This window comes from Castanea sativa, chromosome 10, assembly GCF_040712315.1.
Source record: "Castanea sativa cultivar Marrone di Chiusa Pesio chromosome 10, ASM4071231v1".
Lineage (NCBI taxonomy): Eukaryota > Viridiplantae > Streptophyta > Magnoliopsida > Fagales > Fagaceae > Castanea > Castanea sativa.
Window position 1 is genome coordinate 24,066,474 of NC_134022.1, and position 26,731 is coordinate 24,093,204.

The 26,731-nt window shown below is 34.0% G+C and overlaps 1 protein-coding gene across 1 annotated transcript; it reads left to right on the top strand.

Moving 5' to 3' along the window:
• Positions 1-5,886: 5,886 nt before the first annotated feature.
• LOC142613890 (uncharacterized) lies at positions 5,887-7,747 on the top strand. Its single transcript, XM_075786409.1, has 2 exons — positions 5,887-6,140; positions 7,165-7,747. Exons 1-2 carry the CDS (start codon positions 5,973-5,975, stop codon positions 7,693-7,695), a joined length of 699 nt encoding a protein of 232 aa, XP_075642524.1. The 5' UTR covers positions 5,887-5,972; the 3' UTR covers positions 7,696-7,747.
• Positions 7,748-26,731: the final 18,984 nt, after the last annotated feature.

Below are 26,731 nucleotides of genomic sequence, written 5' to 3' on the forward strand. Positions count from 1 at the left end.
CATATTTTTATGGTATGTTCTTCATGTTCCTACTTATGAGGCTTTGTAGTTCAGTTAAGCTCTTTGGTATCTCACATTTGAGAGAGTTATTAGACAAATCCAAGTAAAAGAGAGATTCAAACTTTCCAAACCATGATGGTATGCTTCCACCCAAATGATTCCATGATAAATCCAAAAACTGCAACTTGTGGCAACTACTCAACCATTGCGGGATTGAACCTTTGAGTTTACAATTGGCAAGAATTAGACTATTGAGGTTTTTGAAATGCAGATTCTCATAATTCGGCATTTTTTCATCATGAAAATTCATTGTAAGGACCAACATACTTAAGTTCTTGCAATATTGTAGAATCCTGAGAGCTGATAATATATTATTAAGGGTAGTGTTTGACAGTGAGAGGTGTGTTAGAGACTTCAAATTCTTGTAGTTGTTGGGAAGTTTTCCTCTAAGGTTGTTGAGGGCAAGATTTAGTGTTTTCAATCTTTTGCAGGAAGAAAGAGTATTGGGAATTGGACCATGAAATAGGTTAGAACCAAGGTCTAGAGAGAGAAGATTTTTTATTGCATAACAGTTGGGGTTGATTGGACCGCTTAGAGAGTTGTTGTTCAAATTTAACATTTGAAGTGATGGGGAGTTTACCAATGAATTAGGCAAATGAACGGTGAATAAATTTGACATGGCTGAGAAGTGCTCAAGCCTTGCAAGTCTCCCAAAAATGTCTGGAAGAACTCTAGAAAACAAATTAGAGGAGATATCCAGTTTGACTAGGTTAGAGAGGTTACTTATTCCATTACTCAGTGACCTAGATATACTATTACCTTGAAGATTTAGTTCACTAAGATTTTTTAGCTGGAAGAGACTTTCAGGCAAGCTCCTTGATAAACTATTTTCATCAAAAGAGAAATGTTGTAGGGAGGCAATGAGGCTTAGGTTTTTTATTTTTTTGGGTATGTTCTTCATGTTCAAAATTTGTGTGAATGGAGAGAGAAACAAATACCACTTTTTGATCTTGTTTCTCTTGTATTTTTGCTCTATTTTTTGTTTTGGAAGGAGAGAGACATAAAATTTGAGCAAAAATACCTATTTACTCCTAATTTTAATAGAGGTGGGTTACGAAAAACAGACGGAACATATCACAGGTGGGTTAAGTGATATTTTTCAAACCATGGGTAGGCAAAACAATTTTCGTCTAAACCACAAGTGGGTTATGTGTAATTACTCCATTTTATTGTCTTGATATACACAAATGGCTGAACAGTTTAAGACATCATGTTCATTAGTTAGCCAGTATATCTGATAGTCTTTCACAAAGGAAAGTTCAAAGCAAAAAGGTACTTCTCCCGATACAATAACTTTTTTTTTTCTACTCTTTCTGTGTTTGGATTATCATTTGCATTGTGTTTTTATCAACTTCCATTTATGTGGGGGATTGTTAGATAAATATTATGGAGTGAATAAAAAATTGACTCCTAATGTGTTTACTTGAACATGAAATTGAAGTGGTGAGAATCCTAGAGTCCCATATAAAAAATGATAGAGAATATGAGTTTTGGGTTGGACATAGGGTTGGGCTTTAGGCATTTGTGGACTGGGCCCTCTTGTCCAATCAATAATAATATTTTATTATTTTATTTTTTGAGTCAATAGGTCTGTATACAACAGTTATTTTTGAAACAGTGTGTCTATTCAATAACGTATATTTTCATAGTTCCATGTTCATGAAAATTAATTTTTTTTGGAGAAACTCTTACAAAGTGAAAATATTTTGTGCATTCATTTGAGTCAAAGAGAGAGAAAGAGACATAGAGTAGTTCGCAGAGTATGGACCTTGTGTGCTTTTTCTCCGTGCTGTAGATCATTTTATCTTGGAAAGCAGACGTCTGTGAGTCTCAAAGCACCACAGATTGTGTGAGAGGCGAAATCTGATTTAAGGAGATTGTGTCAAATATAAGACTTGATCTGAATCATTCATCATTCACACATTTGGTCTATGAGTTCTTAATTATTTGTAGATTTCTTCTTATATATATACAATATTTATTTATTACTTTTGCCTATTACGTCTATTTGTGTTATTATTTATATTTAAATTTGTATGTTATTCTTTTTGGTTAATCACAAAAGTAAATTGTTGAAATATATCTAACAGAAATATGAGGTAGACTTTCAATTTTCAAGATATTGTTCAAAAAAGTCATTGCAAAGGACAGCCTCATATGTAGTACATGTTATAGTAATTAATAATGGCGGTGTTTATTTCTCATCCAGATGTACGATTTTAGTGCAAAATGTGAGAAGGTATTTGGCATCAAATAATACCATATTAGAGCATCTCCAGCAGATTCTCCAAATTTTTGTACTGTTTTGAGAATGAACAGTGACATTTAGCTATTACCTACCCACTCTTTCAAATACACTTTCCAACAGATTATCTATCACATTTTCTATCTCATTTAAATATTATTTCTTCATTCATTCTTTATTCTTTTTTTAACAACTACACATCTTCTAACATTTTTTTATTCAATATTTGATTATTATAATAAAAAAAAACATTTGAAGAATGAATAGTAGCCCATCAGATTTGATGAGCTACTGTTCATTAGCAAAAACAAAATTCATGTATAGAGAATCCATTGGATCGAGACCATTTTTATGGTCTCATTTTTTATTATAGACAATATTTTGCCTTTACCTAAGTTATTGGAGATGCTTTTAGTGGTATCAAAATTCAAAAATATGAGAAATGTCAGCAAAAAATAACTAACTCACTAACAATTGAAAGACGTGTTAATAGGTAATCATTTTTGCACACATATATCTCTTTTATTAGATTTTAATACAGATAATATGATATCATTTAATACAAAATACTTTTTCACAAAATGCATATATATGTACGGTTGTGTCCATAGAGCCCGGCACTACTATTTTCCCATTAATAAGATATATAGCATTAAAAGGTTGATGGGAGCTTCCAGTAATTGCCAATCTGCTTTGCCGTACGTACGATTTGAATTAAAAACTCTTATGAAAACCCAATGAATCTACAGTATTTTTGAGAACTTAATGTGAATCAAGAATCTTGAAGTAGAATATTCTTATTAGTGGCTACTTCTCGTTGTAACTTATATTGGAGCACTCGATATCAATTATCTTATGTCGCAAAAGTATTTGAAAAACTATTTTGAGAAGTGGAGGTACGAATAGATCAACTTGGGGTCATGCTCATGCATCACCCAAGATTTCAAATTTCTTTTATGTAGTGTTCATTAACTTTTTATATTTGGCCACTATATAATTACAAGACATTGCTTGGGCTCATTAATTAATGTGAATTTTAAAATAAATACTAGCAGTACACGCACCTGAAATACATGCACAATCCATTTATATAATCATAATAAAAGTCAAATTTTAAGAAAGCAACTGAATGATGTAACATATATATAGGGGTTATAAAAGTTTTGCATTCTTTTAAAAATTAATTTCCAAAATCTTGTAATGGATTTTAGTTGGATAATCAACTCAAGTCATAGATAATTAATAGTAATTACATTTTTATTGAAATTTTCACCAAAATTGTAATACATTATTTACACTATTTTTCTTATTTTTTCTATATATATATATAAATTTTTTTTATGAGAAGAATAAAAGATGAAGATAAAGCTAAAGACTGTCCATTTTGCTTTTGAATTTGGTATTTAGTTGACAAGATAAAAAAAATGTTAGATAATTCAAAGATATATAACTACCTCTTGTTAGTATTTTTTATTTTTTTTTTAAAATTTATTTGGAAACCATTGCATTCAACAAAATGAGCCTAAAGGGGCTGGTTTACATCTGAAGAAATCTCAGAGCTTATAATGAGTGGAGTTTCCTCCATCCATGTTACAAAATCATCAACAAATTGCGCATGCTTGGCTAACCCATGTGCTGCCTTGTTTCCTTCCCTTCGTGTGTGGCAAGTTTCAAACTGGTGCAGCATCTGCATGTTAGTATTTTGACCTCTCAAGATGATCAGTTTCCTGTGTGACTTGTCCTCGAATATTTCATGCTTCCAAGTTCCATGCAATGTGACTACTGACTAGGAAGTAGAAACTCGAATATTTTATGCTTTGTAGGGTTGGTACGAGCACTAGACACAAAAATAGTCTTTATTGTGTTTTCTGGTTTGCTAGATAGAAAATGGTCTTATGTGGAATTCATAACCAATAACTCCAATGGGTTGTTGGACGCCCACTACCTGAGGTACCCCATTACGTACCCTATTGATTGGACAGCTCTACATTTTATTTTTTTCATTGGATAATAAGGACTATGGATGGATTTTTAAAGTTTGATAATTCAAATGCAAGATAAGAAGCTTTTCAAGCTTATTGCATGCCCTGAATTCTATGTTAATTATCTAAACCAGCTATGCAAATTCCACTAGCATTTTGCACTGCTTATCTTGATTGAAAAGGACAACAATGCAATCAAATCTCTTCCAAGTGAGACTTGTATAAAAGTTTGAGCTCTATAAATGTGAAATTAAGAAATTAATTTATATTAACTTTTTTTTTAATCTTTTGTCTTTATAGTGCTTTCCCTTCTATTTTTGCTTTTTCTAAAGTACGGATTAAAATATGAAATCCTTAACATTACACTGGCAAAAACAAAGTATATATATCTACTGTACTTGGCCAAAAAAGGAAAAAGAAAAAAAAAAGACTTGTTATATATATAGATATATATATATATATATATATATATATATATATATATTTAAAAAAAAAGAAAAAGAAAAGGAAAATGCCTCATATTTTTATAGGTAAGAAAGTTGGGAACGAAACGGTTCATGAGTCATGAAATTGGCATGCACTTGTTTTGGCCAGTGGCCACCTCTTATCTCCTTCCTCTCCTCTTAATTTCGTTTTCCTGCGCCTTGTCAGACTCTCACTCTCCTACATTTCCTCCACTCCATGCAAATAGTGCTCCACTTTGTTTCAATAACCAATTTGCCCTTCATTTTTATTTTCTTCATTCATACAAAATTTCGGGGCATCAATTTATGAATGATGTGACATTCTTACCTCATTTTGAAAGAGATGGCACTGAAGTTGCAAAGTTGTTTTTTGGGTAAAATTATACTATTTTACACCCAAATTAAACAAGAATTGTAATTGGAAAAAAGAAAAAAAAAGACTTACACAATTAATGATCTCAAGAATTAAACCTCTATCTCTGTTATAACATATTTTTTTATTAACAAAACTTGGATACAATAGTATTTTAAATAAAAATGTCTTGAATAAGTTGACGGAAAAATAAGTAGGTGTAAAAGGTTGTTATTGTACTTGACTAATCTCAGAATATGTGTAACGGGATACGTAATTGTCGAAAAGAATCCTTCTTATGGTCCCAAGTTGTTAATTAAAAGGTTTGAATTCAAGAACTCGTGAAATACATGAGTCCTAAAAATTACAAAACCAACCCTTTGAAATTAGTTAGTTAGAATTAGTTACGAGTACTCATGAATTAAATGTGGTTGGAAAATCACTAAACCAACTCTATGGGTTTATTATAATGTGAAGATTACATGTGGCCAACCATAAATATGTAACACCAATAAAAAAGAGAAGGAAAATTGTTTTAATTTCAACCAAAAAGCTAACCCTAAAAAATAATATAAAAACATATATAGGAAACAAAAAGAAATGGAAAAATGGTGGTTGCTGAGGGCAAAAGTCCCTCATAATTAGGTCATGTCTGTAATTTGGTGATAAAGTAGGGGTTAGGTTTTCTATTTACACTGATTGGCCACTGAATCATGCATCCAAACAAGTCCACATACATTTTTTCTGAATATGTATATATAGATGCCAAGACACCAAGAATATATCCTTCTAAACTACTATTAGAACTGTGAAGGGCTAGGTAGAAAGAGAAGTACATACGCCTCCACTCAAAGAAAGCAAAGAAAGAAATGGAATGGAAAAAGAGTTATCTGGATGTTATACTTGTACCACTAGGTTTTTTGATAAACATTGCTTATCATTCCTGGTTATGGCATAAGGTTCGCAATGAACCACTCACAACTATCATTGGGACAAATGCTAAAGGAAGACGTTATTGGGTCTCAGCCATAATGAAGGTACAGTTATATATAATCCTTTTTAATTTTTTTTTTTTTTTTTTAAAACTCGCTGATCAAACAATGAAAGAAAGGCTTGCACTTCGTGTGTAATCATTTAAATGGTATCAAATTCATACACAGTATATACGCTTTTTCCATGAAGCTAGCTCGTTAGTATTATTCATTACTTTCACAATGAAAACTTGACATGAATTGCAACTAAACTAACAATGCCCGAGATAGAAACCAAAGTAGCAATTGTGGATATATTGCCGTCTCTTTATTCTGATCTTTAAACAGTTTTTAATTTTTAATTTTTACATTTTACATGAGGATGAGCTAATTTGAATCTTGAATATTTCAATTGGAAACACTGATAAATATCTTTCTTGAATTGTAGATGTTGTATCTGCTCTAGCAGGAGATGTGTTGCTTGGCCTTTATTTTGTTGGCTTAGTTTGAGCTTTGGTTTAGCTCTTCTCATGAACATTTACTGTTTTGTTTCTTAGGCTTCTCTTTGCCGAAGAGTTTGGGTGTACCTTTGTCTGTTTGTTTCAAATAATCCATATGATTTACCGAAAAAATTAAAAAACCTAGAGGTCCTTTGGCGTGATCTTTAACTTATCTCATATAATTTAGTGTTTTAGCTAAGCATGTCACATATAGCTTTGGATTATCAAAGAGGAATAAAATGTGATGCCATGAATCAGTTGGTGCTTTGAAAAGTTTTGGGTTTCGCAACCATGGCAAGCAAAAAGTATATACATGGGGAGCATAACCTGTCATTTTGCTTAATGGCAAGGAGGCTACCACTTGTTTTTAGTAGTGTAAATCACTTTAATGGTGATTTTAATCTTGTCCTATATAACCTCGTATTAACCTTAAACAAACATTGTCGCATCTATGTTACAGTCAAGGTGGTCTATTTTTTTAGTTTATTTCTATGATATAGTGCAAAAATGTTGGCAAAAATAAAATCACATATTTAACAAAAAAAATTTATGTCACTCCCTCTAATAAAAAAATTATCTAATTTTCACAGGACAATGACAAGAAGAACATCTTGGCAGTCCAATCTCTGAGGAACACAATAATGGGATCAACCCTAATGGCCACTACGTCGGTTCTACTTTGTTCTGGTCTCGCAGCTGTAATAAGTAGCACTTACAGTGTGAAGAAGCCACTCAATGACACCGTTTATGGGGCCCATGGGGAATTCATGGTGGCTTTGAAATATGTGACACTACTCACTATTTTCCTCTTCTCATTTTTCTGCCACTCTTTGTCCATTAGGTTTATAAACCAAGTGAACATTCTGATTAACACACCACCGGACCCCATGTCCATAGTGACCCCAGCGTACGTGTCTGAGCTCTTAGAGAAGGGTTTCTTGCTAAACACTGTGGGAAACAGGCTCTTCTATGTGGCACTTCCTCTTTTGCTTTGGATTTTTGGCCCTGTATTAGTTTTCTTGTGCTCTGTCACCATGGTGCCAGTGCTTTACAACCTTGACTTTGTGTTTGGGAATGGCCCAGTAGAAAATGGGAAAAATGTGAATGGGGACTTTGTATGAATAGTGTGAAAAATAAAATAAAATGAGAACATGGATGGTGTGATTTTGTGTATGTTGTTTTGGGCAATGCATGTGATTTGGTCCTTTTATTGTGTGCGCACATATAAATAACGTGTCCTACATTTTTGAGCGTGATGATAATCTTGTGCTTTTCACAACTAAATAAAAAGTATAGAGGGCTTATGTGGTATCCATTATCCAAGGTAGTAAAGTTTAGAAAACCTGGAATTAAACTGTTTATCAAAAAAGGAAAAAAAGAAAGGAAAACACAGGAACCACACAATAGAACAATAGAATATCTTTTTTACCAAGGCATGCGTGCTTAGTCGTGATGGTTCAAAAAGTATGCCCACAATTCAACAGAAACTCAAAATACGTAGAAACAAGTACAAATGAATGTATTAAATTTTCTAAAATTAGATCAAGTCAAAGTAATAACTTATAAATATAGTTATACAAAAATGATCACTTTTGATATAAATATTTATAAAATAATCGCAAAAGAGAATATTTTTCCTAATGGATATTGGGTAGTTTGATATAAATGTATACAAAGAGAAATCCATAGAAGAAAAATACTCAAATTACATTATGATCCTTGTATTGACTAAGTGGAAGCACCCCATTTGTGTTTATTAACAAGAGGAGAGAGAACTTAAATAAGAAGCCATGGTTACTTTGTTATTTTAAATTATTTGTTTTGGGTCATGGAGTCAGGTCTAAAGTTAATTTGTAATTTTAGGAACGGGAATAATTTTGGCAATGGGTTCTTTTTTGACGTATGGAAAGCTAGCCAAAATGAAGGATCAAAAGAGCTAACTTTTTCTAGCACATTTTAGCAACTTGAAACCCGAAAAAAAGCCTTCGGCATTTAATTTTAACGTGCTGTCTTTTTTTGCTTGCTCTGTTTGCCCATGAAAATTTAACAACCCAAATTTCTGTCCGAACCTGCTACCCGAAGCTGCCCTACCCTACTATACCCAATAAGAACTTATTGGCATGCTAGTTCTAACTCTCTGCTTGCCACTTTTATTTTTTCTCTAATAAGACAATGAATATTTTTTTATCCATAATTATTTTAGCATGTAGGGGGCATATGAAAGCAAACTAAAATTAATTACAAATAATAAAGAAAATGAGTAATTAATAACATCAATTCCACCCAAAACAATAACTAATCCTAAACTAACCCTTTAAATTGTAAATCCTAATAAATACACCATAGCAAACCCTAAACAATATTAAGCACTAAACCCAAAACCCTAATAAAAATAACCAAAATAAACCCTGCCCCAGGGTTTGTTATATATGTTCTTTTATTAGAGAGTGTTTGGGTTTTAGGAGGGTTTGTTATGAATAGAGCTGGCTAAACAATGGATGCAATTGTCTAAGACTCCCAAATAAAAGAAGACCCCCACTTGTAAAAAAATATATATATATATATATTTATCTATATATTTTAATTACAGAAAAAAAAAATTAGTCCTTTTATTGGTCAATAAAATGTATTAAAAAAGTCATATTGTATCCTCAAATGAAGAAGATTAAAAAGGGAAAAAAAAAAAATCAAATTTCAGCTAACAAAATTAAATTTTAGGAGACAAATTTATTAACTCTTCTTGAAATATGCTAAAATCAAAATTAATACCAGAAAAATTCATTAATAATAAAACGTAATTGTCTTGAAATATTCTAAATAGAGATTATAAATTTCTAAACAAAAGAAAAAAAAATCTCTCATCTCTCTATCTCTCTGCCTCTCCATCTATATTCTTACCTTTCTTTTCTTCATCTTGATCTTTTTCTATAAGCTTCATTCTATGTTTAGCCGGCCCTGCATAATAGAGGTAACCCCTTTCTCCATATCTGTCTTTTCGATATTTAAGATTGAGGTGTTTACTTTTTATTCAATTTAAATATTTTAAGTCATATTTTTTACTCTACTTGATTGATAAAACAAGGACAACACGATGGTCTTGCATCTCTTGCACTTGCACAGTTTGCTCACTGTCACACTCCATAGTGACAATGCACACTGCACATAGCTTGATACTTGATAGAATGATAGTCTAATAGGACTCATTTGTTAAGTATATAATATTTTGTAATCTAAAAAAGTTGAAAACAATTTCATAGCTACTATGCAAAAGATCTCCGCATATAGCTATTAGCTAGCCCCCACCCACACGGCTACACTGCCTACACACTCACTAACCCAGTAACCCACCCATACAGGCCACACCCACACCCAATGTATACCCACTCAAATTAATATATATATATATATATATATATATATATATATATATATTATATTTTATGCAAGCTTTTACTTTATCAATTATTATAAATGATCATACTAATTAATAATTTGATGTATATCATATTAACTCAATTGTATTATAGTGATACTAATCTATTGAACCATGTAATAAATTAATTTTTATTTGTGTAGGTTTAGACTTTAAAGTACAAAGTGGTCACGGCTTTAGAAAATTTGCAATAACTAGGTTCTATTATTCTATACTTTAAATTTCACTTTTAGTTAAATTATTATTTTTAATATTTAAATATAAAAAAGATCCCACTTAAAATTTTTGCCTAAGCCCCTAAAGTTGTTGAGTTGGCCCTGGTTATGAAGTGGGTCTTGACTCTACTAACACTTAAAGCCCCCCAAACAAAAAAGGAGCATCTCTCCTCCTCAATCATATGTCAAAGAGGATTCTCTCAATCTCTATGCTATTTTTTCTTTCTTAGTGAGGCCTTGCACGCTTTAAAATAGAAGTTTTGTAAGTATGCGTATGTTGTCCCATGCCTGGCTCATATAATTGGATTTGTTCATAAATAGTTATATATATATATATATATATATATATATATATATATATATATATATATATATTTATATATATAAATTGGATTTGAGACATGACAAGTTTGGCGATCCTTTGTAGATCTAGTAGCCAAAACTTGTGTTTTTTTGCTATTTCCCAAACCAAGGAAGCAGATCTTGACTCCATCATTCTTGAAGATTATGCTCCCTAATATATAATGTTTTTGAACCCAATCCAACACTATCTTTCCCCCTATCTCATGTTTGTGCCATTTTGCCTTCCTTTATTTTTATTTTTATTTTCTTCATGTAATCAGATCTAACAACAGAGCAACCCATGTTTTGGGTGCCTAGACTTCCTTTGATAGGATAGGGCCCAACCCCATGAACTCTCTTCCGAACTCGCCTGGACCCTTCCCCCTTTTTGTCAATAAATTATCTGTCATCAGTTGAAAAAAAAAAAAAAAAAAAATCATTGGCTTGCCAAGAATTCATGGATTCTATCAGCTGAGCCACTCTTTCATGTGGTCTCGTCTTGCCTTTTAGGTAAAAAGTTTAAATCATTGTTTCCCATAATGGTTTTAGCCTTTTAGGTTAAAAAGTTTAAATTATTGTTTCCTATAATGGAAAAGAATGGGTGGCTTACGTTTAATTTGTTCTCCTTCATTGGATCTCAATCACATTAGCATTTTTTTTCCTGCCCTAATGAATAATTCTTTAAGGGTCCGTTTGGTTGGATGAGTAAAAAAGTTGGATGATGGAAAATTGTGGGAGGATGGAAAAGTGGGGGATAGAAAAAATTTGGTTTTCCTTTTTGTGTGTTTGGTTGGAGGAGTGGAAAAATGGGAGGATGAAAAACTTTTTTGTTTGGTTGGAGAGAAAAATGGGAGGATGGAAAATGTAATTTATATAAATTTACTATTATGTCCTTGTTATATAATATATAAGAAATAGATATATTTACACTCATTAAATAATATAAAAATTAACACAAATATATAAAAATTTATATTACTTTTCATTATTATTATATATAATTTAAAATTTATGGGCAACAAAAATAATTGATTATGAATTAACTAGGAAGACATTTTCTAAATAAAAAAAAAATTATCCACATGACCATTGTTATGTAAACTGAGAAGATTTTTTCAAAAAAAAAAAAAAAAATTTATCCACATAAATCAAAAGACCCCTTGGCTGGAGAAAAAAATGAAAGGAAAATAATGAGGACAAGGCAGATAAACAAATGATGACAAAATTTTTAAAAAAAAAAATTGAAGAGAACCTGGAGTATAACGAGGACAAGACATAAAAAGAAGAAGAAGAAGAAGAAGAAGAAGAAGAGAACCTGGAGTTCACGTTCCTGTGAAGACGCTGAGAGATAAGGATGAAGAGACAATAAGGTTCATCAGGTCATTAGACATGGGAAATGAGAGAGTAGGTGAGAGCAATAAAAAGTGAGGGTATTTTTGTCACACAACAGGTTTCAACGTTTTCTCCCCTATTTTCTCTCCATTTTGGAGAGAAAAGTTTTTGTGGACCCAGATAAAAAATGCCTGGGCTCCACACAAAAGTTTTCTTTCCCTTCCTCCCAACCAAACGACACACAAATTTATTTTCTTTCCTATTTTCTTTCTAGAGTTTTCCATCATTCTTATTTTACCTCCAAACAAATACACCAAAAGTCTAGCGTAGATCTGGGATGTGTTGTTTTCTGACTCTCATTTGAACATAAGTCATTAATAAATTCAAAAACATGGTGGAAACATAGTTTATAAATATTGAAAACTCATAAATCATGATCTTTGATTTTTAAATTTGCACGCTATTATCTTATATAATTTAATTCATTCTTTATATGTTCCTTTTTATTCAGCTAGCATTTGTGAATTGTGACTTTATGCATTTGACAACCAAATATGGGAAAGTAGGTATTTCTTGTTAAAACGGCTCACCTATCAAATTAAATAGACAAAAAAAAAAAAAAATTATTGTCACATTTCAAACTTTGTTATTTATATCTCTAAAAGAGTCTCGTGCTTCAAATCCACTGCATGATGAGTAACTGAGTGTATTACTTGCCATATGCTCCATCAAAGTACAGTAAAGATAGTCCAAATAAGAAGGTGGAAATGTGAGTCAGTCATCCAACTTCCGCATTTTTTCAACATTATATTTTTAGTATCTTTGTATATTTGAAGGATTTTATTATTTTATTTTCAAGCAATAAAGAGAAGGGTGTTTGAAAAGTAGGAACTGGTTTTTGTCATTTGCTCTTTAAATATGGTCTTTCACTCTTTCTAGGTCTCTTGAGGAATGTATTAAAATTTGGATGGAGTCTTCATCAAATAATTTTAGCTCTGGTCTTGTCTTTCTTCCACTATTTGTCTTAGAAATATTTATTATTTGTTAGCTATCGTAGAGAAATATTTATTATTTGTTAATATTTATGAGATTGTGTTTATTTAGAACTAGTATTTTCTACAAGATTGTCTCTCATGTCTCATATGAGATATATGACATACATTCCTTTTCCAGTTGTTATCTCTCTTCTTGTAATGCTTTAATCTGAACCATGTTCGGCATATATTGTGACACTGATTTTTCTTTTTAGTACATTTCGTTTTATCCAAGTTCTACTCCTTTTACCTAAGGCTAATGTCTCCCAGATGGGCCATGATCATATTTTTCCATTTGCTTCCTTTATTTCAGCAAAGAATCCTTGTTACTATGCATATTTTATGGACATGTCATTGTTGTTGTTCAGTTGATCAAATGATCTAACTATTTAATCAACGAAAACCTTTAATAAAGAAAGGAATAGCACTAGAAGGGTCTTCTAGTTAAGTTAGTGGGGGATTCTCCAATGGTTAAGTAAGCAAGATTTAAATCACTACTTTACTACATGATGGTTAGGGTTTGTTTGTTTGTTTGTGTGTGTGTGCGCATATTACCAGTGTGATCCTTAAATACGGAGTCCAAAGAATAATTAGTTTCATTAATGCTCGCATGCAGTTGAAATTCAAATTTAGGAGGGACTCTTGTGAACCAACTCACTAAGGCTCTTTGAGGTAATCCTATGATTTCTAGAATTGTCTTTCAAAATGGTCAATTATGTCTATTTTGGATGAAGGTTGAGGAAAGGATAGTACAGATTTGTACTCTCCCTTCCTCATTTTTGGTTTGAAGGAGTAAAATAGAGTTAGCCAGCCTCATTTTTGGTTTCTAGATTGGCCTTAATTTTTGCCAAAAAGGCCAAGTTATGAGGCATGATCAAACTCATCTGTGTCACATCATTATCTTGTTCATCATTTCTTATTCTTAGTTGGCGTTCTAGACATTTTATCGTTTAATCTGCAAAAGGGAAAGGTTACTTCATTTTCTTCTATCTATCAATGTGATTGGTATTCGTACGTAGGTGAAATAGCTAACACTATCAGTAAAAATTACTTAATAATTTTCTCTTTTTGCCAAATATGAAGCTTGAAAATAAATTAATGTAAGGGCTCATGTGAAGGAGTCTAACTCAAAATTCATGTCATCTGGTGGCTACAAATGCTTATTTATTTATTTATAAATTCCTGCCACGTTAAAAAAAAGGAAGATCACAAATGCAAGATTTTCACTTGATGGATATTAAATAAGATCTATAAAAGGACACGAGGTTGGTAAGAAAAGGAGAGAATTATATAGTGTTGTTGAATGAAAGAAACCTAATTTTGAACCCTTTTCAAAATATAAAATTTTTTTAAAAAAGGAGAAAAAGTCTATTTGGTGTCTTATGAAATCAAGAAACACGGGGTTTGGTGAGGCGCTTCCTCTATAATAACAAAGGCTTCTTTTGTAATGTTTAGCATTATCACAATATATAGGTGACTTGCAAGACTAGGGTTTCACATGTTTTGGGCAGCGTGTGGCAACATGAAATTTCAGTCGTAATCAGCAGGTTGTACACTGCATTTTGCATGAGACAGTCTTATTCACATTCAGTATACTAGTATCACTAAGATAATTTTCTCTTTATTTATTGTTCAATAATTTTGTCATATTCTCCCTCAAAAAAAAAAAAAAAATTGTCATATATTGCTAAATATATTTATTGAATTTAATTTCCTACAAATATATTTTCAAAATTTTTATTTAGTGTTAAATGCTTTAAAGCCAAATTATTATTATTTTTTAAGAATACTCTCTTCTTTTCCTTTTTCCTTTTTTTTTTTTTTTTTTTTTTCTACATCGGTCTCTCACTCATTAAAATATAGGAAAACATAATAGTAATTAATGCCATGGATGAGCCATTACATGAAGTCTGAACTAGGGATGACAATTTTACCTCGCTCCGCTTAACCCGCCTCTCCCTCGCCTCACCCTGCGCGGGTTTTCTCCGCCCCGCAAAGGTAATGGGGCAGGGATGGGGCAAGATTTTAGACCTGCACCACGGGGCGGGGCAGGGATGGGTTTAGACTTTTTAGACCCACCCCGCCCCCGCCCCTGCCCCTACCTCGCCCGAGTTGCAAAGGGTTATAATTGTCAATTTTTCATACCCTAAAACCATACTATTTAAATAACATATCAATATTAGTTTATTTTATTCTACCAAATGTGGTTCTCTGCCTTTATTTTGTTATGTGTTATACTATGAGGTTTTTTTTTTTTTTTTGGTTGTGTGATTGTCTTGTTAAATGCTTGGATATATTATTCAATTTTTTTTCTTCTAAAAATTGATTTGATTTGATGGGATAAATTAATTGCAATCTCAAGTATATTTTTATTAATGAAATAGGTTTCATTAAAAAATTGTACTAATTGTAGGGCAAATTAACAAAAAGTAGAGTTTTTACGGGGTGGGGCGGAGCTTCGCGGGGCCTCAAGGGGTGGGGATGGGTGAGAAAGTTTTCCCCTTCAAGCGGGGCGGGGAGGGGATGGGGCAAGACAAAACCATGCGGGGGTGGGGATGAAGATTCCATCCTTCAGCCCCGTCCCGTCCCATTGCCATCCCTAGTCTGAACTTGATTATGCAAAAAAAAAAAAAAAAAACTCAAATTTGACTGTTGACTTACCAAAATACAAGACATGTAGTAGCTGAAAAGCTTTGAACTAAGCTTGTAAACACTATAACAATGGAGATTTTACAGTAAACACTCAAGAGAAGAGAAGGATTTAGAGAGAAACGAAGAGAGAATTGGAAGAATTCTGAAATAATACTCACATAATGATTTCATTATACACTAAGATCTTTATATATACAACCCAAGCTTGTGTTAACTACCTAACTAACAATCCGTAAATTACGGAATTGATCCGTAAAGAGTGGAACTAAACCAGAGATAAATAACAAACTAATGCCTAATCTCAATGAAGTAAGCACTCAATCACTATAAGGAAAAACGACAGCGTTCTATCTTAATTACAAAACACATCAACTCTTAAAGTAGAACGGCACCGTTTCCTTTAGTGAATTGAAACCAATCCTAGCCGTTGAGGGAAACTAGCCGTTGCTTTTTAACACTTTGTGATTGCTGTGATTGTTCCTTCTTCTTAACGTCCCCCATCAAACACGAGGCGGAATTAGCCAAGAGTTTGACATGAAGATTCAAGAAAGAAGGACCAGGCAACGGCTTGGTGAAAATATCAGCAAAGTTATCACGGCCAGAGATGAATTTAACCCCCAAATCACAACGGAGAACACAACCCCTGACATAATGGTAATCTACCTCTATGTGTTTGGTGGGTGAATGAAAAACAGGATTAGAGGCTAAAGCAATAGCTGAATTGTTGTCACACCAGAGAATAGGAATGTGAGGTAGAAACAGCTTGAGCTCTTTAAATAGAGTATGAAGCCAAGCCAATTTTGCAGCTGTGGAAGCCAAGGCACGGTATTCAGCCTCCATGGAAGATCGTGACACAGTGGGCTGTTTCTTAGAAGACCAAGAAATTGGGCTTGAACCAAGGAAGACCAAGATACTTGTAGTGGACTTACGATCCGTAAGGTCACCAGCCCAGTTTGCATCAGAGAAGGCTGAGAAGGAAAGAGGACCAGGAGCAAAATGAATACCAAAGTGCAATGTACCCCTCACATAGCGTAGTACACGCTTAGCAGCTTCCAAATGTGAAGTGGTAGGATTGTGCATGAATTGGCATAACTGGTGCACACTGAAGGCTAAATCTGGGCGTGTAAAGGTCAAATATTGGAGGGCACCCACCATACTCCTGTACTCAGAAGGATCAGGCAAAACAGAACCATCAAGAGGTGTGAGATGAGTGTTGGGGCAGCATGGAGTCTTAGTGGGCTTGGAATTCTCCATGTGGAATCTGTGAAGAACATCAGAAGCATATTTTGATTGGCAAAAAGTGAGGCCAAACCTGGTAGGCAAGATCTGGATGCCCAAAAAATAAGAGAGAGCTCCTAAATCCTTGAGTTCAAAGGCAGTGCTGAGGGCAGTGACAAGATGATTTACCTAAGAAGAGGAATTGCCAGTAATGATGATATCATCAACATACAGAAGGAGATAGATGATGGTCTGATGTGAATGGAAGAAAAATAAAGAAGAATCAGCCAAAGATGCCTTAAAACCAAGATGTAGTAGCTGAGATGTGAATCTGTCAAACCAAGCCTTGGGGTTTGTTTTAAACCATATAAAGACTTGTGCAATTTGCATACTTGATGAGGAAATTGAGCATCCACATACCCTGGAGGTTGCTGCATATAGACCTCCTCTTTCAAGAACCTATGTAGAAAGGCATTAGATACATCTAGCTGCCTGAGAGACCAATTGAAGCTCACTGCAATGGCAAGAACAAGCCTCACTGTGGCAGGCTTAACAACTGGACTAAAGGTCTCAGTATAGTCCACACTAGGCTGTTGATGAAAGCCTTTAGCCACAAGCCTTGCTTTATAATGAGCAATGGAACCATTACTGTGCAACTTCAGCTTATAGACCCATTTACACCCAACCAAATTGGCACCAGGTTTAGTAGGGATAAGAGACCAAGTGTGCTGCCTCTGCAAGGTTGAAAACTCATCATCCATAGCCTTAACCCATTGAGTAAATTTAGAAGCTATCTTGAAAGAGGGAGGTTCAGTAGAGGTGTAATCAATCACTGCCTTGTAGCATAGCTTAGGCTTAGAAATACCATTCTTTGATCTGGTGGTCATAGGATAGGTATTAACAGGAGCATGAGCAGGGGATGAGGAGATAGGATGGGAAGAGAGTGCTGAAATTGGTTGAGGAGATGGGGAAATATCTGAAGGAGGAGTAGGAGGACTGGACGTGGAAGGTAGGGTGGAATGGGAACCACCAATAGAATCAGGTGGAAGAACACTAGGCGCAGATCAAGTTGAAAAGGATGAAGTAATAGGTGAAGGAGTATGACTATAAGGACCCAAAACAGAAGGCTGATTTGAAGAATGTAAGTACAGCAAGTTGGATAACCAGGTGTCTGAAGTTCGGGAATTAGAAAAGGAAACAGAAGGAGAAACAGATAGAAAGGGGAACTTGGATTCATTGAACAAGACATGTCTGCTGGTATAGAGTTTGTTAGTGAGCAGATCAAGACACAAGTAGCCTTTAGAGACTGTGGAATAACCCAAGAAAAGACATTTAGTGGTTCTGTGCTCTAGTTTATGTTTAGTGTAAGGTCTGAGGAAGGGGTAACAAGCACAACCAAAAATCTTGAAGGAAGAGATATCAGGGTGGTGGCCATAAAGTTTGAACCAAGGAGACAAAAAACCTAAATTTGAAGTGGGGAGTAGATTAACTAAGGTCAAAGCAGTCTGCACAGCAAAAGACCAGTAGATGGAAGGTAAAGAAGCTTGAGAAAGAAGAGTGATAACAGTCTCAATTAAATGTCTGTGTTTTCTTTCTACCAATCCATTTTGTTGAGCGGTGTAAGGACAAGAAATTTGATGGTGAATTCCATGTGCAGATAAAAATGACTTAAAAGGATTTAGAGGTATACTCAACACCACCATCTGATCTAAGAGTTTTAATCTTAGTAGAAAATTGGTTTTGAACCTTTGCATTGAATAAGACAAATTTAGAATAAACTTTAGATTTGTTGGAAAGCAAGTAAAGCCAAGTGAAATGTGTATAATGATCAACAAAAAGGACATAATACTTGTACCCATTTATTGAATCAAGAGGTGCAGGATCCCACAAATTTGTATGTACAAGTTCAAAAGGAGAAGTTGCTACAAATCTTGAACTAGGAAAGGGGAGTCTATGCATTTTACCATGAAGACAATGAATACAAGAATTGACAGCATTAGCACTATCATGATTACAAGACAAACCATTATTTTGCAGTAAGAGTCTAAGAGTTTGTGCATTAGGATGGCCAAGTCTACTGTGCCACAAAGGCCAGCTAGAAGAAGAAGACAACTTGACAAAATTACACAATTTATTGGAAAGAAGAGCAGTGGCCTTATGAGGATAGATGATGTAAACACCACCTTCACTCCTGCCCTTGTAGAGAACTTTCCCCATGGCCAAGGCCTGAATTGACAAGATGTTTTCATCAAAATAACACCAACAGTTATTATCATGACAGATTTTGTGTACTAAAGCAAGATTAGAGGCAATGGAAGGTACTCTTAACACATTTCTAAGTTGAAGAGTTGAATTAGAACAAGGGATTAGAAAGTTACCTATGTGAGTGATTGGTAAGTTCTATCCATTACCCACTGTGAGATTCTCTTGACCAGTATAAGGTTTGGGAAAGCTCAAGTGATTGAGGCTAGAGGTGACATGGTTTGTGGTTGCACTATCTGCCAGCCAAGGTTGCTCTTGAGTCATTAAAGAGTTGGAAGAGGTGGCCATAGCAGCCAATTTTGTGGGTGGATATTTGCCTTGGTAGGCATAATCCATTCTGTGGTAACAATCAATAGCCGGATGGCCTGCCTTACCACAAATTTGGCAGATTGGCCTTTTTGATCTACAACTAGAACCTTGAAAATGTGGCTATAAAAATTGATTGAACTAATGATTGAATTGATTAGATGATGAACCTGGACCTCTGCCTCTACCTCTTGTATTGTTGCCTCTTCCTCTTCCTCTTCCTCTATTGTTAGATGGATTAAATGTATTATAACCACCAGCATTGTTGAATCTTGGTGGTGTATTAACTGACATTGCAAAGGTAGAGTCTTTGAGCTCCATACCTTCATTCAATGATTCCTCTTCTGCATTCAACAGAGTAGTCAATTCATCAAAGCTTAACTTTGTGCTTTTGGTTCTGATTGCAAACCTGAAAGCACTGAATTCTTTAGGAAGACCTTTAATTGCCACATGAAGTAGCTCTTCATCATCTAAGAGAACACCAACTGCCATGAGTTTATCTCTTATCACTTTAATCTTCTGCAAGTATACATCAACAGAATCTGATCCTTTCTTCACATTATGTAGTTCTCCCTTGAGGTTCATCACATGTGACCTCAAAATTGAAGAGAATCTGTTTTCAAGAACCTTCCAGACCTTTTGAGCAGATGAGCAACCAACAGTTATATACAACCCAAGCTTGTGTTAACTACCTAACTAACAATCCATAAATTACGGAATTGATTCGTAAAGAGTGGAACTAAACCAGAGATAAATAACAGACTAATGCCTAATCTCAGTGAAGCAAGCACTCAATCACTATAAGGAGAAATGATAGCGTTCAATCTTAATTACAAAACACATCAGCTTTTAAAGTAGAACGACACCGTTTCCTTTAGTGAATTAAAACCAATCCTAGCCGTTGAGGGAAACTAGCCGTTGCTCTTTAACACTCTGTGATTGCTGTGATTGTTCCTTCTTCTTAACAGTAGCCACCTACATGTCTCCTAACCAACTGAAATCAAGGAGATTTTTGTAGATTCTTATGGTTCAGGACATCAATCATCTGGGAATCCATTTCTTGCAGGAGTTGATTCCTCTATATATGCCACGTCTTCATTTGATCTTCCTACTATGATAGACTCTATTTCTCAATTTTTAGAAACTAAGCAACCATTCGAGGCCACCTCTATTCTTTACCGCATACTTGAAGCTCATGCATAATATCAAACTGACCCTCTCAAACCTCTTCGACCTTCTCAAGCAAGAGAATGGAGCTGAGGATCTTTGCAGCCCTCTTAATCGGTTGACACCCTTCTTTTCTTGGATTCGTAAGGCTAAAACTGCACAAGTTTGCATAATTTGAATCCCGATTCTCCTCATAAACAATAACAGACACTAACATGTATTAAGATACAAAGCTCTTTGTTAGGTTTTGTGGAGCTTAGTTATGTTTGATCTGGATTATAACACGACCCAAAATAATATTGTAAGAGTTCTTTAATGTGAGATTTTCTGAAACTTAATCCATGGACTAGAGGCTTGGGCCGCCTCTGGAAAAAAAATTTGGCCTGTTTTTGTAGCTCATTGTGAATACTGTGCGCAGGATATAACAATTAATATTTTTGGAGATTAGAGTTTGATGTTTTTGAGAGAGAAAACTATACTGCCGCACTCTGTATTTTTCCCTAAAAATGATGAAATCCTTGCAACTTCGTGGATGTAAACAAATTTCCGAATCACGTAAATATTGTCTTATGTGTGATTATTTTTTTTTTGCGTATATTTTATCTCTATTTTTACATCCACAAATCTGAGAATTTCGTACATATTCCCATCACCCTTAGCATGACAAGCTTGTTTTAACATAGTTTTTATAGGATGATTGAGCTTTTCTCAAGGGTTGTGAGATTGCATTGTTATGGAAAAAAGAAGAAGCATATATTCTGTTAATTCATTACTGCCACGTTTGGATGGTATTGGACCCAATATGTAAATGAATTGGGCTGCATGGGCTGAATCTCATCACATGGATCACATATGTAGCATAATTAGAAAACTGTAGTCTATCTCTCTCTATCATATATAATGGCATTGTCCCCCTCGATTATGAAGCAATGCTTTGCTGACCCACCAAGAATCGTATATTGATTTTGTGTATTATAAAGAGAAAAAAAATGTCACCACACATTATGTTTATGGTGCGCTACAACCGAGCTCTCAAATTATCACGCGGTGACCCTTTTAATTTGTACAATACGGTGGTAGCTTCCTAATATGATCAATCTTTTATAATTAATAAAATCATATACTTTTTGTGGTGGTTGTATCGTGGGGCTTGGTAATTCACCGTAAAAAGTTAGGTATTAATTACGCAGTCTTTAGTAATAAAGTTGTGAAAAAAGAGAGAAAAAAAAGGCAAAGCTTATTACTTTAAAACTCAAAAGGAAGTGGGAGTTCACTACTTTTTTGCATGAAATACAAAGTATCTCACAGCAACTTTGTTTTTTAGGTCGGTGCCTGTCAAAATCAACTACCAATATATATTGCTTTGTCCTATTGCCCATCCCTCTAAGAAATCCAATTTAATTTATTTGGCTCAAACAGCATTTGCCCCTTCTTACCTAGACACCTTTCCATGCATTCTTTTATATATATATATATATATGATGCATTGATGCATAAGTCATTTGGGCAAATTACTTTTGCTTTTAGAAAGAAAAAAAATAAAGCTTTGCATTACTTTGTTGGTTTTGCTATGCTTTTTTGGCGGCTGCCATAGACTATGGTCTAAAGTGGAAGCAAACTGATCCAACTTTCGCAAAATGCAACTTTGTCATTGGGTCTCAATTTAAAGTTAAGGAAAATTAAATCATCCATAGGGAAAATTGTGAATTTTTTTTCCCTTCTTCGTAAATTCACTTTTCTGTTATTAATTTAGTTAAACGGATTGAGTTGTAACATTTGTTTGTCTGGTCTACCGACACCAGCTTAAAGGCTAACTCAATTTTGGTCGTTAGAAAAATTTATTGTACTTATCAAATAGAGTTTCACATAGTTTATTTTAATGAAAACATGATTATATTTAGAAGAAAAAAAAGATTTTATTAAAACTTTATATAATATCACGATGTAAATATCTTGGATTTTTTAAATAAAATAAATAAATTAAAGACGTTGAGCCAATAAAATCCTATATAATAGTACATCACGTGGATGATTCTTTAGCAGAACTAGATGATGTGTTCCGCGTGATATGCAGATTACTTTACAATTTTATTTGAAATTATTTTTATGTATATTAAGACTTACATATAATACTTATTTTGCTATATAATATTTATATATGTTTGCCTAAAATATTATTAAATACTTTGAAACTTAATTTTCTTAATTCATATTTTATTTTAAAAAAAATTGTATAACACTATAAGACTATAACATATTATAATATTTACAGTTAAAAGTAGATTTTATTTGTTAAACTGTTTAAAGGATAAGATGATTTTAAAATCTATAAATAAGAATTTAAAATATAAAATACTTTTATATTCTAAAATTTTGTAAATTTAAACAATCTCCCAAACACTTCCTCAACCACCCTATTCTTAGAACCAAATATGAAGACCTTAATCGCAAACACCCAATTCATTATCTCAATGAAATTAAGAGAATGATTTAAGTATCAACATAAAGAGAACATGATTAAACATAGAGAAATTGGTTAAAAACACATTCATTTATTAAAATTTAATTTTTTTTAGTTAGGCTTCCGTATCCTTCAAAAAGAAAAAGAGGAAAATACTTTGAATTTATCATCAACTTTTGTTTTTATCACTATGACTTATACTGCACAAAATAGTAGAAAGAAACCTATAAATTATGAGTTCCAACACAAAATTTTAAAAAAATATAACAAACTTCATACATTTATGACTTTTCCAAACCAAAAACCCAAACACTCAAAGACTCAATGCGAATCACAACCTTTACAAAATCCACAGCGTTTGACTTCAATATCAGAATCGTAAGCTACCATCACTGAATAAAAAATGCAAGCCCCATTTTTTGGTCATAACCTACTCATATGGGTTAGAATAAAATGGTACCACAATGTTGGAATTATATAGGTATCGTTGAAAGACTGAAGGTAAATGACATCGTTTTTTGTTTGAGTGTATTTGAGATGGGATGGCATGAAGGGCTGTGGACATTTAAAAAGGGTGAATGGAAATGCAAAGAATTTTTTGGAGGTGAGAGAGGGGAAAATTCTTAAAACATTGAATCAAATGAAATAAATAGTAGTCTTAAAACATTGAATAAAAAGTGTAACAAAAAATAGTTTTGAAATATTAAACCAAATGAAATATAGAGTCCAAATTTTTAAATTTTTTATTATCGTTAAGAGTAGGGCTGTCCAGAGACCCGGCCAACCCGACCCACCCGCTGCCACCGACTGAACCTAACCCGCCGCCGATCGATTCGACTTCCCTGGCGGTTGACGATGGGTTTGTTCCTCAAAAACCCGAGTTTGGCGGGTCGGAGGTCAGTTTCCTTTCTCTAGAATCCTATCAAACTGATTTGACTGAGCAACAAGATTTCCGGCGATATTTGGTAGCTCCGGTGAGATTTAGACCACTTTCATCAAGATCTCGACGAGATTTCCCCGGATCTAGCTGAGATCTTACCGAAAATGGCCTAGATTAGGCTGAATTTGGAGAAACTTCAAAGATTTTGGCTGGATTTTGGCTGTTTTCATGCTGAATTTTCGCTGTTTTCACCGTTTTCTGGGTTTTCGATGCCGACCGACCCGCCCGCCGCCCAATGATGGTCTAATCCGCTTGATCCAAGTACTTCGGTGGTCAGCGGCGGGTGCATTTTTTTTGCCACCCGATTCCGGTGGGTCGGTATCGGGTTGGGCACAAACCCGACTCTGACCGATCCATGGATAATCCTATTTAAGAGTATTTTAATTCTCTTCATAGAGTGCGTCATATGGTATAATCTTAAGCTTTCTCACGGTAGTGTGGAATGCGTTAAGCTCAAACTATTTACTAGAAAAACACGCTGCATGGTATTGTTGTTTAGACCAAAAGTGAATGATGTTGGTAGTTTAGGTTTAGCTCTCCTATAAATGGTAATAATTATCTCTCAAGATAAACAAATAAATAAATAATATATATATATATATATATATATATATATATATATATATATATATATATATATATATATATATATTCTCCCTCTCTTAATACGTGGATGCTATAGTCATATAAACCTACACCGAATAAGAAAAGAAATGCATTAATGCTATGATATACCTACTCCTAAATTAAGGCCAAAAGCTTTTTCAACTTTCTTCTCATAATTTGTGGATGTTCCTATAATTAAGGGGTGCAGTGCGATTTTGGATCATTTTTAGTACCGCACTTTGTGGTGCAGTTTAGCTAAAACTATAACTGCATTGCATCTTGTTTTTGCTATCACATGTGCGGTGCGGTGTGGTGCAATTTAAAGTTTAGCCAAAACTATAACCGCACCGCACCTCATTTTTGCGGTCACATATGCTGTGCGGTATATAAGATGCGGTTTGAATGATTTGTAGTTGGTTTATTTTTCAAATTTTGGGTTTTTTCTACCCAGCCCAAAACTAATTTTTCTCTTTGTTTAGGTCCAAGTTTCAAACTATTGAGTTAGTTTTTCTTTATTTTGGGCTGGCTTTCCTAATCAACTCTTGCTATGATTGTCAAACTATTTTTAAAAAAAAACTAGGGTTATTAAACTATTAATAATATATTTAATATTAAAAATAATTAAATATATTAATATATAGAGAGGGTGTGGTGCGGTGTGGTTTTCTTATTGTAAAACTGTAAACCGCACTACAATATGCGGTGTGGTGCGGCGAGGTGCACTATTACTTGCGGTGCGGTGCGGTTATATCATTTTACAGGTAGTTTTGGTGTGATTTTTGCAATTTGGTGAACACCTCTACCTATAATCATATAAAACCTACACTGAATGAGAAAAGAAATGCATTAATGCTATGATATATACCTTCTTCTAAATTAAGGCCAAAGGCTTTCCCAACCTCCACCAAACGAAAATGACGTTGTTCCTTATTCAATTATAAGTGTATCTAAAGAGAAATAGAGAATCCCCAATACAAATTAAAAAAAAAAAAAAAAAAGTAGAAGAGAATCCCCAATATTATTCCATTAACCGTTGATCGCCCTCTATAAGAAGGGAAAAAAAAAAAAAAAAGCATTGAGAAGGCCCACCAGATAGCAGACTTCGTTGTTAGAGCATCCACATTCATTTTTCTCAATTCTATCCTATTTTACCATCAAAAAACCACTTTATCAATTATACAATACCATTTTTCAATACCCTCAACATCAAAACTTCTATTTTTCTATTCTACTTATTAAAATAATATATTTTTACAATAAAATATTTTTTTTCTTTTTTTGTTTTTTCTCAATTTTTTCTTCCTTCCCAAATCTTCTGTTAGTTTATTTCTCACCCACCTCGATCACATATACCAGCAAACCCAGAAAAAAAAAACCGATCCAGCCAAATCAAAAACCCATCCAGCCAAATCAAAATCCACCACCCAGAAAAAAAAAAAAAACCCAGAAAAAAAAAAACCCACGCCGATCTCGTCGAAACCACCCACCTACGCCGATCTCCACCACGCCGATCTCGTCAAAACCCACGCCGATCACAACCACCACAACGCCGATCACAACCACCCACGCCGATCAAAACCCATGAACAAACCCATCCAGCCAAATCAAAATCAAAAATCAAAAATCAAAAATCAAAATCAAAAACCAAAATCCATCATCAAACCCAACAAACCCATCGGAACAAATCCCCCAAACGCCGGCCTAAATCCGACCCAAACGCCGGCCTAAATCCGACCCAAACGCCGGAAACCCATCAAGAAACCCACGCCGGCAACGCATCAACAAACTCACGCCGGAAACCCATCAACAACCCCACGACCTCCACGCCTCCACCACAGCAGTTGATCGAGCCTCCACGTTGCCTCCATGCCGTTGAAGAAGAGAGACCATGAAGAAGAGAAAGTAGAAAGAAAGGGAGAAAGATAGGAAGAAAAAGAGTAGAGAGAGCAGAAATGATGGGAGAGAGTTGAATAAAAAATAGTTTTTTTTTATACCATAGAGCTACAGTGCAATTCTAAATGTAGAATTGCACTGTAGCTCAATTGCATATTTTTTTACAATTCTGGCATTGTACAATTTTCAATGGAGATGGGTTTTGGGCCTCAATGCTATTGTATTTTATAATTTGGCATAGAGAATGGGTTTAGCCCATTCAATGTTGGTGCTCTTACGTATATAAATTGCCACTC

Bases quoted from the DNA above. Each gene is read 5' to 3' on its own strand.
- LOC142613890 (XM_075786409.1), top strand. From the start codon at position 5,973: ATGGAATGGAAAAAGAGTTATCTGGATGTTATACTTGTACCACTAGGT. The intron at 6,141-7,164 runs GTACAGTTATAT...TAATTTTCACAG, and splicing joins GGGTCTCAGCCATAATGAAG to GACAATGACAAGAAGAACAT.